We start from the raw sequence: 12556 nt of genomic DNA on the forward strand, positions 1-12556 counted from the left end.
CTTGGGTCCTGGAAGAACAGAGAGCAAAAGGGACAGAGATAAGGGATAGAGTTGAGAGATCGGCAGAGCCAAATCAGATAGAGCTTCTTTGCTATGAAGGTGGTCTAAATTTCATTCTAATGGCCCTGGGAAGTTGCCTGGAGAGTTTTAAGCAAGGGAGTGACTTAATCCAATTTATGCTTTAAAAAGCCTGCCTTAGCTATTAAATCATTTTTATTTGGCCCTTGCAAAAGATCCATGATGTAGCCCCCTAAGATATTTTACCATATATATATATATATATATATATATATATATATATATATACACACCATATATATATATAATATCAGATTTAAATAAGGACTTTGTATTTGGTAACTTTTTCAATCTTAAGAGAATTGGGGATAACCAGTTAGGAAAGAACCTTAATGAGAAAAGATTTGATACTCCTAAGGAACATCTATTAAAGCTATACATTATACTCCACAATAAACCTGTTTGTACAATAGTTTTCAATGGAGGTACAATTCATTAGTTAAAAATAAAAAAGGTGTTCAAGCAAGAAAGCTTTTCCAACCGTCCTTTAAAGTTAGCACAACACAAATGCAATGACATGATTGTCTATGTATAAAATTGAAAAGAACTGACAAAACAACTCCTGGAACTAATAAGCAATTACAACAAGATTGCAGGATACAAGATTAATATACAAAAGCCAAATGCTTTTCAATATACCAGCAATGAACAAGTGGAATTTGAAATTTAAAACACAGTATCATTTAAATATTCCAAAATTAAAATTTTATATATAAATCTAACAAAATATATACAAGGTGTACATGAGAAAATCTACCAAATTCCGATGAAAGAAATGAAAGAAGATTTAGAGAGATATTCAATGTGTGAGAAAGAGAGAAGACAGTGCAGGAGAGGGAGAAAATAGAGACTAGTGGGAAGCTGAAGATGAGGAACAAGAACCTTTAACAGTGGGCTCATGCACCAAGCTCACCAACCTTCTGGCATCCATCAAGGAAGGCCGTGCTTCCAATTACATTAACCTCCCACTGGAGGACAGTGCCTGACAGTCTCATGTCAGATTTAGTCTGTAGCACTAACTAGTCAGTTCTCTGTTACCTAATAACCCAAAGACCTGCATGGAAGACACCTGTTAGAGTGATACATAAGGCAAACTTCACAATGTATGATGTCTCTATGTATTCACTGATGTGGAACTTTACCACAGTAACCATTGAGTACAAAAACCAAATTACCAAACAGCATATTATAACTCCTTTTAGGTTAAAAAAAATATTACAACTTGTGTATGTATGTGTTTGGGGAAGAAGAGGAAGAAAAAAAGCCTGAAAAATTGTTTCCAAATAGTAACAGTGGTAATCTCCAAGTAGTAGGATTTAGTGTGATTTTTACTTTTCCTCATACCTTCCAGAATCATCTAATTTTCTAACAACAGAAAAATATCTAAGCCCCAACAAGCATTATTTATTATGAAATAAAGCATCCTTTGCAATCAAATAAAACCAGCTTCTATTAAATACTGAACTTTTGGGACCCTTGGGTGGCTCAGTCAGTTAAGCGTCTGCCTTCAGCTCAGGTCATGATCCCAGGGTCCTGGGATCGAGTCCCACATCGGGCTCCTTGCTCAGCAGGGAGCCTGCTTCTCCCTCTGCCTGCCTCTCCCCCTGTTTGTGCCCTCCTTCTCTCTCTCCGACCAATTAAAAAAACAATCTTAAAAAGAATCAATAAAAACTGAAGTTTTTTTCCAGGTCTAGATCTTTTGTTGATGTCTAATAAAAGTACATGTTAGGCAGAAAGTGAATTAAGAGGAAACACTATGCCCCACTGCCAAATTTCTAATCTGTGTTTTTCCCCTTTCTGGACTCAGGTGCCATTCCAAATCCCCACCATAGCCCCACTCGCTCTTATACCCCCCTCACACCTGCAGATCTGCTCTGCATCCTTTCCCAGTCAGTCTCTCTCCAGTCTCTCCCTGATTTCACTCTGCTCCCTGACTCACTGGAGTTCACAGTAGTACCTTATCACCTCTCTGCATCTCCCATCTGCCTTGGTAACAATCCCCAACTAAAGGATAGCCCTCACATTCCTTCTCTTCCTGCTCCCAGGCTGCCAAGTTCTATTAGAAAAGGCACAAAATGATGGGGTGCACATCATATTTTTGCTTCCTCATCTCAACTAGTCTTCAAACTCAACAACTATGGACTAATAGTTGGTTTCCTCTGTTTCTGAATTTCGGTGCTCAAGTGTTCCCTAACTCAAGAATGCTAAGTGGAACTACTGTTCCTGATTTGAGGCATTAGTTGGCTTCCCGTCACTTTCGCTCACCTCTCCCCGTTCTTGCTCATTCCAACTCCACAAAACGGTGGTATAATTTTTCTTCAGTTATACCTCAAAATGATTTTCTCTCTTTATTCTTCTATTTCAAAGGAAGAAATGGTCTACCTCATTACCCAATCTCTTTTACTCACAGTTTTGATCCAGCCATTCCTATCCTCTTTTAGTCACAATTGTAACTGTTCCTTGATGTCTTCCTCCTGCTCCCCTCCCTTTACCCTTTTCCTCTTAACACTCTTTCTCCACAAACCCCTTTTCCTCTCCCTTTAAACTGTATATTTGGTCATGATTTCCCAACATAAAAAATACGTCTTGATCTAATTAACACCTCAAACTGCATCCTACCTCCCACATCTCTTTTACTTCCTAACTTGAAAATGTAATCTATGCTTGCTATTTCCACTTTTTCAGTAACTCGTCCCTCGACTCTAATTTGGCTTATGCCACCAGCAAAAGTTAGCAATGACTGCTTGCTTTAAGATCCCACAACCTTCTCAGTTCCCACTCACCTTGACCTTGCTATGCACATAAATCATTAAATATTCCCTCTTTGTCTAACTTCTTATCACCTCACTCCACTCATTCTGCTTCCTTTCTTGCCACTTTTCCACCTACTTATCCAATCTCTCCTTTCTGAAGTCAGTTTCCTCATCAACGCACCACAACCACCACAATCACTGCCATTTCTGGGAATTCTGACACTGACAGAATGTGCTGTGCACCCACAACCCTGGTCCCTTGATCTCTCTATTCCCCTAGTCTCTCAGAGCCCTCGGCTTTTAGACTTCTTCCTTCTGTACACTGCACAAATGTCAGCATCTCCCATAAGATTCTTTTCCCTGCCTACTTTATTTACTTTAAACCATTTCATGTAATATCCTCATTTCCTTTAACTTGAAATAGCACTCCCTTTTGGAAAATTCTACTTCTTTAGCTTTGATATCTATCCCAAATTTTAGAATCACATCATTAAAAATAAATAAAACAAACATCAGTCACCCTCTCGCTGCAGTGACACTCTCTTGCTGAATTTTCTGTTTCTGTTGTCCCTGAAAGCCAAGCTTACACCACCAGAACCATCTGCCCCTTCCTCCCCTGGCACCCCATGGTCCATAAGCCCTATCTGTCCTTTGGGAATGTCTCTCTCCTCTTTCTTTTCCAGTGCCACTTCAGCATACTTAGAATAGTTGTTGTTCTAACCATGTCCTACCTAAGCAGTTGCTAATTCCTAAGTGTCTCGACTTCAAGTGCTTTTCCTTTAAAATCTGCCTTTTGTATCAATGCCATGTTTTACACACACTGCTTTGGTCACTCCTAGTCTCTTATCCAATAAAGTCTAAACTCCTTAATCTGGTATATAAAGCACTTCATGATCTGTCTCCAAACTGACATTCCAAACCTTGTTTTCCATGTCTCCATAATACTTCTTCTATCTTCCAGCTAATAATATTAGTTATCATTTCTGGAACATCCTTGACACCTGTGCTCATGTTTTACTCTGGCTGAAACTTTCTTTTTCATCAATTCCTCTTATCAAAGCAGCTTCATCCTGCAGAACCCCTTTAGTCCCTACTTTCCTACAAGGCCTTACCAAAATTCACTTTGATCACTTGAGTTGTCTACTATACCCTTCCACTGAGCCCATGGGTGACTCTGTTGAAGCATGTATCCTAACCTGCCTTGCTGTAATTAAACGTCTTTCTTCCCTAAAAGTTTAAAAGCCTTTGGAGCGCAAAAAGTCTATTATTTATTTTGTATTACCCATGTTTATTCCATATTATGAACAAAATGCATATTTAAGAAATGAATTAATAAAAGAATATTGTCAATGGTTTTATGATACTGCTTCCTTTAATTATGCAAATTTTTGCTAATGTTGTACCTTCTGTAACAGGTGGTGCTGGAAGTAAACAGCGAATTTATCGTTGAGGTAATGTATAATAAAACTATTTTCTCAATTTAAAATTGAAAGAAAAATGGAATTTTGTAATGCATCATCTATCAAATATCAGAATATTTGAAATCATAATCATCTAGATAAAAGGTAAGAGAAAGAACCTCAGCCAAATTGAAATAGCAATGGTAAAACCCATAACTCCCAAATATCCATATTTTCAGGCATAGTTTGTGACAGCTCAATGTCATAGTAACTCCCACTTTTCAAACTATATTAGTAGTTTATCCATACATTTCCCAACTTAAAGCAAAACAAAAGAAGCGCAATAACACGTTAGGATGGAAGAGGATTTTTAGACAGTTACATCATCAAGAAAGACAACTGGTGATCAACCAATGAGGGAAAGATAGAAAAGTAAAAAAATATGTAATCATAACTAAGTAGAACAACAGAGAATCTGGTGCCAGTTAGAGTGGAGCTCAGGAAATAAAGCAACCATCCTCGATCTCTGGAAGGGCTTTATTTTATTAAGTAGTTAAACTTTCATTATGATAGTTGCAAATCACTGAAGAAAATAAAATTACTTTTCTAATCTCTGTTGACAAAATAGAGAACATGTGGTACATTTCAGGAAGTTGTATCAAAATGGGAGGAAAATGTACATGCTTTGGTTCTTAAAAGGATAAGCTCCATTCACAGGGAACATTTCCTTCCCACAAAGTGCTAATTAAATGCAGCCCTAGCTTAAACAAACCTACAATCATCTGTGTCTCAAATGAGTACATTAGGAGTTACTTAAAAATTTATATATATATATTTATACATATAAATATATGCATACATTTATACATGCATACAAATGCTTATGCATGTAGTAACATTTCTAAACTCTCGAATACTATAAAATTCTTAGACATCCTCCAACAAAAGCAACATAAGACTACAAAGAGAAAAACATATAGCAAGCAGAGATACAAATGGACGACATTGAGAAGTCACAGAATTGTCCATGGGATTATTACAAGTACCATCAATTCAGTTAAAATATATATTCTTCTAATCCTACAATAATATATTTGGATGCTTAGCCAGAGTGGTGTCCTCACCAACAGAAAAGAAAAATCCCTTCCCTCTTTTAGGTGAACATACTCACCAGCACAACTTCCCTTTTGCATAGGATGTACTCACTGGAACACTAGTAGTCTTTTAAACTCAGGAGACCAGAAAGCCTGGTCAGAGTTAATGAAGGGTGACATAGGCAAGGCCTCCACGTGTTGAGGACAGATTGAAAAAAGAAAAATCATAACATATTATTCAGTATAAGACACTGTGAGCACCACACATAGCTAATGAAATTTGTTTCACTAGAATCATATAGTTAGAAGTGAGATGGATTCCAAAAGAAGTAGGTAGGCAGGTGACCCAGCTATACCTATCTAGAGTCATGAAGTGTTTACTAAAAACACTTTCTTTGTTCCTCAAATTCAATACCATTGCTTCTTCTGGGTGCACCTTATAATGTTGAATAAATATCCTTCCTAAGTAAAACTGTACTAACACGGTACAAAATGTAAACTATTTTTGCATAAGGTGAAAGAATTAGACATTGAAAATGGCACTACAAAATGGCAGACTGTCAGAAGACAAAAGCGGGAGTGGATCAAGTTTGCTGCTGCCTGTCGAGAAGGAGAGGACAACTCCAAGAGGAATCCGATTGCCAGAGTAAGTGATGAAATAAACAGGAGCACGCTGCGCTGATAACAAATGATTTTGCAGGGCAGGAAAGCCCTCAGACGTTTTGGAGATTGGCAGCCTTCACTACTCCATAGTGATTTAGGAAGATGAGTGACATGTATTCAGTCATCTGCTCATGTTGCTGAGGCACTGTTTTGAATATCACCTTTGGGGAACTGATATAGAGCAGAGAGTCTTTGAGTAATCCTAGAAGAGAGACCTGGATCTCCAGCACAACTGGGCTTTATCTATTAATTTGTGTTCTGCTTATCTGTCTTATGTACATGTTATAGGAAATGTAAGCATGTAGTAATAATCTTCTGACTATCCCTCCTCCAAATCAAAGGTTTACAGTATTGATTAATTCTCTCCAAGAAAAAAAAGAAAGTGTCAAAAGTTCCCACTAGATTCCTATATCCAGAAATTAGGAGAGACTTAAAAAGTACCCCAAATAATTGTAAGGAAGGAGAGTTAAGGGAAGAAAGTGTAGTAAATTGATCCATGAAGAATGGGATCCACATTAGCAGTATCACTAGCTCTTTCTGGGCATCTAGGCCTTGCCCCACTAGTGAAAATCAGTAGAGCAATCAACCAGAATTCTCTCCTGAAAGCTTTACACTTATACATTGTTTAAATGTATATATAAAGTTTTACATAAATATAGTAAGCATCAGCAGTGATGTGACAAATACAATCTCAGCTCAAGAAGAGATTATATATTTTCTCTTGGGAGTTTTCAGAATTTGTGAAATTTTTGGAAAGCTTTAAATAATTATTGTTTCCTTTCGACTCACAGTTATAGCTTTACATTACTTCACTCTCACTGCACAGCATATTCTTTTCTTTTTATTGTATTTGGAGGATTTCCTGGATTTTCATCTATATAAATAAGATCTCTGGATCAGAGTGGAACTAATCCAATTTGTATTTCCAGTTGTCCTCATTTAGTTGTGGATATTTGGGTCACAAATCTTAGTATTTTACTGAATGTTCTCATTTTCAGTATACAGGTGAGATTTCAAAATTTAAACTATCTTTGTTTAAAATTATGAGCAATAGATATAAAACTATTAAAACAAAACCTATATGGCAGAATATTTGCTATAAAACCAATTTGGCAGATGAATGAATGATATGGTAGGTTTCAATTCAAAAAAATTATTGCTTGTATCTCTAAACACTGTGTTTCTCTTCTGGTTTTCTTAAGTTATCTAGAATTTTGATTACATCTGCAACTAAAGTCTAGTCAAGGTACATATCAGTATGACTCAATCTTTTAACAAATGCTAAAGATGGTGATTTCTTCTGTCAAACTCTTTATATGCAAAGAAAATCAGAGAATTGAACAATGTGTTGTTAATAATAACAAATCCAGCATCAAGCATGTATGTGCCTTATGCCAGGCATTGGGGTGGGGTGTATACATGTTACCTCATACAATCCCCACAACAAAATTAGGATGTAGGTGGGATTACCTCATTATACACTGATACATGGCAAATTTAAGTGAACTTTCCAAGGTTACACAGGCCTAAATCATGGTGCCAGGTTTCAACCCAAAGCCCATCTGGCTACAAAGCTATTCCCTTCTCATTCTATTATCTTCTGTAGTTCATGATCTGTTTTCAATAAGATCACAGTCCTAGCCATTTTCTTTATAGATTCGATCCGACTGTGAAGTGAACCAGAAGATTACATACCGCATCTCTGGGGTAGGAATTGATCGACCACCTTACGGAGTGTTCACCATTAATCCTCGGACTGGGGAAATTAACATCACTTCAGTGGTGGACAGAGAGATAACTCCACTTTTCTTGGTAAGTCACAGCAGTGTGTTTTAATTTATGCATTTTATTTTTCTTCCCCTAAAGCTGAAACCAGATAAAGGGATCGAAGAGATGAAAAGAGTACGAAAACATAAGTTTATAGTTCAAGAGTGTCTATGTGGCGTGTTGCATTGGTATGCCATCAAATGTCTTGATGATGTTTAAATTAATAAACTGTAATATAGTCTGAATTCACTAAGTAAATTGTTTCTTTGCATATTTCCTGAAATATTTTTGAGCATGTTACTTAATTTCCTTTGATGGAAAAAGACAGTTTTTTCCCCACTCTCCAACAGATCTATTGCCGGGCTCTGAATTCACGGGGTGAAGATTTAGAAAGACCTCTTGAGCTCAGGGTCAAGGTTATGGACATAAATGATAATCCTCCAGTTTTTACACAAAATGTGTACACAGCCAGCATTGAAGAAAACAGTGACGCAAGTAAGTAGATGACAATCCTCTGCATTATACCACATCGATTTCTCTTGGCCAAAAGCTGTAGAAAATTGACATACAGGTAATTTAAAGGTCAGAAAAAGTCAAACTTGTATTTTGAACAAACCCTACAAATTCTAACTTAAAACTGACCTAGAAAAAAAATTGTATCTAAACTGTTGAATATCCTCTTATTTGTGGAGGATTCTTATACATGTGATTTAGCAGGAGCTTTCGTGCCTTCCTTAAAGATTATTACTGACTCATGACTAAATTAATCGAAATGAGTGAACTGAAGAAGAAACCACGGATGTGGAAAAGGGCTCTATGTCGGCCTATTCCTCAAATTCTGGGCTGAAGCACACCAGAGAGTCATAAAGGGTGCATCTCCGACAGGACCCGTCGGGTTGGTCCCAGAGGGTAATCACTGGTTCTTCACAGTCTACACAGCAAGCTACATTACATTCTCTCATTTTTTTTCACTTTTTCTGTCCTGCTTAATTCCATCTCCAGCCCCAATACTCTTTTCTCCCTCTTTCTATCAGTTCTCCTGAACGTCTTCCCTTTCTGTGCCTGCCCTATGTTGCTATTTTCCTCTGTTCCCTTTTTCCTTCTGCCTCTCTCTTTTCCCAATCCTCTAATATTCTTTTTCCTTTCATATCTATGTCTGCACGTATACCTCTAAATTAGATCTGGAGAAAAGAATAGAAAAAGAAATTTCAGAAGAAAGGCAGATAGAAAGCAAACTAGAGATACTGATGGAGGGTCAAAGAAAGAAGGATGGAGACGTCTAGAGGAAAAGAGACAAAAAGCAAGAAATGCTGGAGGAGAGAAGGAAGAGGTAAAAAGGCAGGAGTCGAGACATGGTGTCTGCAGAACTCCTTCTTCAGAGACCCTAACAATGGTGATGTTTTGTTTTGTCCAAGAGAGGCCAAACAGAGAGAAGGTCTCCAAAGCCCATCACTGTTTCCTCACTAATATACTCCAACACAACCTGATGAAGAGAAAGAAGGTGAAACCCACATCCAAATCCACACCCAAGTCCACGTCCACCTCTGCTTGGTTGCTGGTTAGCAGTGTTGTTAACACTCCCTCGAGTGTTAACAAGCAAGAAGAGTGAACCACAGGGCCAGGGCATATTTTCATAAACTATGAACTCCATGAAAACTGGCTTTTTCTATTGAAAGGGTCCCTGATTCTCTGTGTTATGGTTTTTCGCTTTGGAACTGGGCTAGGAAGGCGAAAAACATCAGGGAGAAGCCAGCTCTGGAAAATCTGTCCTGTGGGCTGATGTCCTTGAGGACTGCCTAAGATGCTTGTTCTTTGTCCCTATGAATAAGTAAGAACTTTTTCTATTCCTGTAGACAGTCTTCTTTTCAACAGTTATATGTTTTTGATGAATCAACAAAGTACTATCATCCACCAAGGCAACCAATGGTAATTCTCTACTTTCTGGACAAATGAAAATAAAGAATATAGAAGCTCAATAAATAATCTTAAAATTGAATTTAATTAAGCTATAGTCTTTCTTACTTAAGCATTTTAAAATAATGTCACAGGACCACAGCAAAAACAAATTGATAAAATCCATTTTTCAGCTTTATGATAAAGGCTATAGAACTTTTCATACATTAATGATTACTCTAGTTTGCTCTTAATTTACCATTTAATCACTTAAAGAGTACTTTATAAACTGTAAAGGATTTTATAGAAGCAAACCACCATTATTTTTGCAATCAAGGGTGTGGCTGAAAGTTACGATACTATATTCTCATGGGAACTAAAACAAAAGAAAATTCAGGGGAAGGCCAACCACTCTTTCCTCCTATGCCTGATGATTTGCTGAACCGATTCTAACAGAACCCCAAACATTCTCCACCTCCATCTTCATTTCTAGACACACTGGTTGTAAAGTTAAGTGCCACAGATGCAGATGAAGACAATCATCTGAATTCTAAAATAGCCTATAAGATCATCTCTCAGGAGCCAGCAGGTGCACCAATGTTCATCCTGAACAGGTACACTGGAGAAGTTCGCACGATGTCCAGTTTCCTTGACAGAGAGGTAAAGCCTTCTATGAATGAATGATAAGAAATAAAGAATTCCATTTTCAAAAGACAATGATAAAATGACCTATGTATGCCCTTCCTCCAATGTAAAGGAGGGAAGGAAAAATAATCCAACCATGACTTTTCAATGAAAATTGTAAGAAGAAAAAATTATATTAGAGTCTTACATAAAATTATAAAAGGAAATTGGAAGAACAACATCAGAATGTGTTGGATTTCATTCAAAATGAGATCTATGTCTCACAATTCTTTTTCATCTTAAGCAACACAGTATGTATAACCTCCTCGTGAGGGGCTCAGATCGAGACGGAGCAGCAGATGGACTGTCTTCTGAGTGCGACTGTAGAATCAAGGTTTTAGACGTCAACGATAATTTCCCCACCTTGGAGAAAACTTCTGTAAGCTGTTACTCTTATAATCTTTTTTCCCTAAGTGTCAATAATTGATTTGCTTTCTTGGTAGTTTGTGAGCCTGGTTGTGTTATATGTATGGATGGACTCAGCTTTGCTGCATAAACCTTGGAACTTCTTTTGTATGATAATAATAGACCTCATATAATCAATAATATTGTACTAACTCTGTATGGTGACAGATGGTAACTAGACCTACTATGGTGATCATTTCACTGTATATAAACATCGAATTACTACATTGTACGTCAAACTAAAATGATAGTGTATTTCAATTGTATTTCATTAAAAAATAAATATATGCCTTACTATTCATGTTTACCTCTGAGTCACTATTCTGTGCAACTCGCATCTATGAAAGCAGCAGACCATCTCCTCCATACTTTCTACTTATAGAAATGCGGGATTTTATTAATATAAATCTGGGAATCATGTAACATTATTGATCTATCTTTATGGGTCTGATAATTTGCTGAAATAATTCCACAAGAGTCCCAGACATTCTCAACTTTCATTTTCATCTTTAGGCATAAAGAAGCATAAAATTGAAAATAACAAGGCCAAATCTGGCTCAAAAAAAAAAAAATGTTGGTTAAAAAAAGTTTTATTGGACCACAACTTGACTCATTCCTTTATATGTTGTCTGTGGGTCCTTTGATCCTACAGCAGCAGAGAAAACTAGTTGCAACATGAACTCTCTGGCTCACAAACCCTAAAATATTATTATCTGACTCCTCATAGTAAAAGGAGGGAGTAACTTAAGGAAAATTAAAAATAAGCAAGAAAAATGAAACAAAGTAACAGTTTGACCTTGATTTCACATACAGCACCAAAATAAATCAGTTTTATTATCTTATAATCATTTTATTCTTATATTTCTGATTGGAATGTATGGCATTTAATAATGATGCAAAAATTATTGATGGGGTTTGTTGTTAGTATCTTAAATGACAGTTATGTATTAGTAAATATCTTTCCTCTTTTGAAACTTTATTGATTATAAAATTGATCTATGTCATTTCAGTATTCAGCAAATATTGAAGAGAATTGTCTAAGTTCAGAACTGATACGATTACAAGCAATTGATCTTGATGAAGAAGGCACTGATAATTGGTTGGCAAAATTTTTAATTCTCTCCGGAAATGATGGGAATTGGTTTGATATTCAAACAGACCCACAAACCAATGAGGGCATTTTGAAAGTCGTCAAGGTACAGTATGGGATCTGCAATACTTCTAATGTTTTAAAATACTCTTACAGACAGAATCTGCCTCAAGAAAACACTCTATAACCTCAAATACTATTTATGTGGACGAGTGCAGTAACTTAGCTCACTATGTCAGTCTGAGACTCGCAGCTCAGCAACCCGCTCTTTATTACCAAGAGCAATAAGAAATAAGGAGGGTGTTTTGCTCTCACAGTGCCCAATATCTAGTTGAGAAGACAAGGCATGCACTCCTGAATTAGATAGTGAGTTAAAAACAAAGAAGTAGTTGTATAGATGTTATAATGTTAAACATTAATTAATGGCCAGATGGGTGAAATGTAAAATAATTACTAAGAGGTGAGATCTTTCTGAGCTGGATTTGTCTGAAAAGATTTCGTGCAGAGAATACAGCTTAAGCAAGACCTTAGAACTGAGATTGCTAATGTGAGAACTGAAATGAGCAAACTCACTCAGGTGAGGAAAGGTAAACCATGTTCAGGGTACTGTGAGCAATTCTTTGAGGCTGCAGCAAAGTGTTCATGAAAGGAAACAAAGATGCAAGAACAAAGATGTTGAGTGAGAGTCGGTCTACTGGTTTGACTTTTTCCTGTAAATTAATTTTTCTT

General features: G+C 36.8%; 1 protein-coding gene across 1 annotated transcript in view; it reads left to right on the forward strand.

The window, feature by feature from the left end:
• The window catches only part of DSG4 (desmoglein 4), a 40705-nt gene that overhangs the window by 7712 nt on the left and 20437 nt on the right, over positions 1-12556 (forward strand). The window contains exons 2-8 of the mRNA XM_027575374.2: positions 4247-4282; positions 5840-5971; positions 7645-7800; positions 8106-8250; positions 10142-10308; positions 10577-10711; positions 11748-11933. Coding sequence (XP_027431175.2) covers positions 4247-4282; positions 5840-5971; positions 7645-7800; positions 8106-8250; positions 10142-10308; positions 10577-10711; positions 11748-11933 — 957 coding nt within the window. The remainder of the gene's footprint in view (positions 1-4246; positions 4283-5839; positions 5972-7644; positions 7801-8105; positions 8251-10141; positions 10309-10576; positions 10712-11747; positions 11934-12556) is intronic.

This window comes from Zalophus californianus, chromosome 14, assembly GCF_009762305.2.
Source record: "Zalophus californianus isolate mZalCal1 chromosome 14, mZalCal1.pri.v2, whole genome shotgun sequence".
NCBI lineage: Eukaryota > Metazoa > Chordata > Mammalia > Carnivora > Otariidae > Zalophus > Zalophus californianus.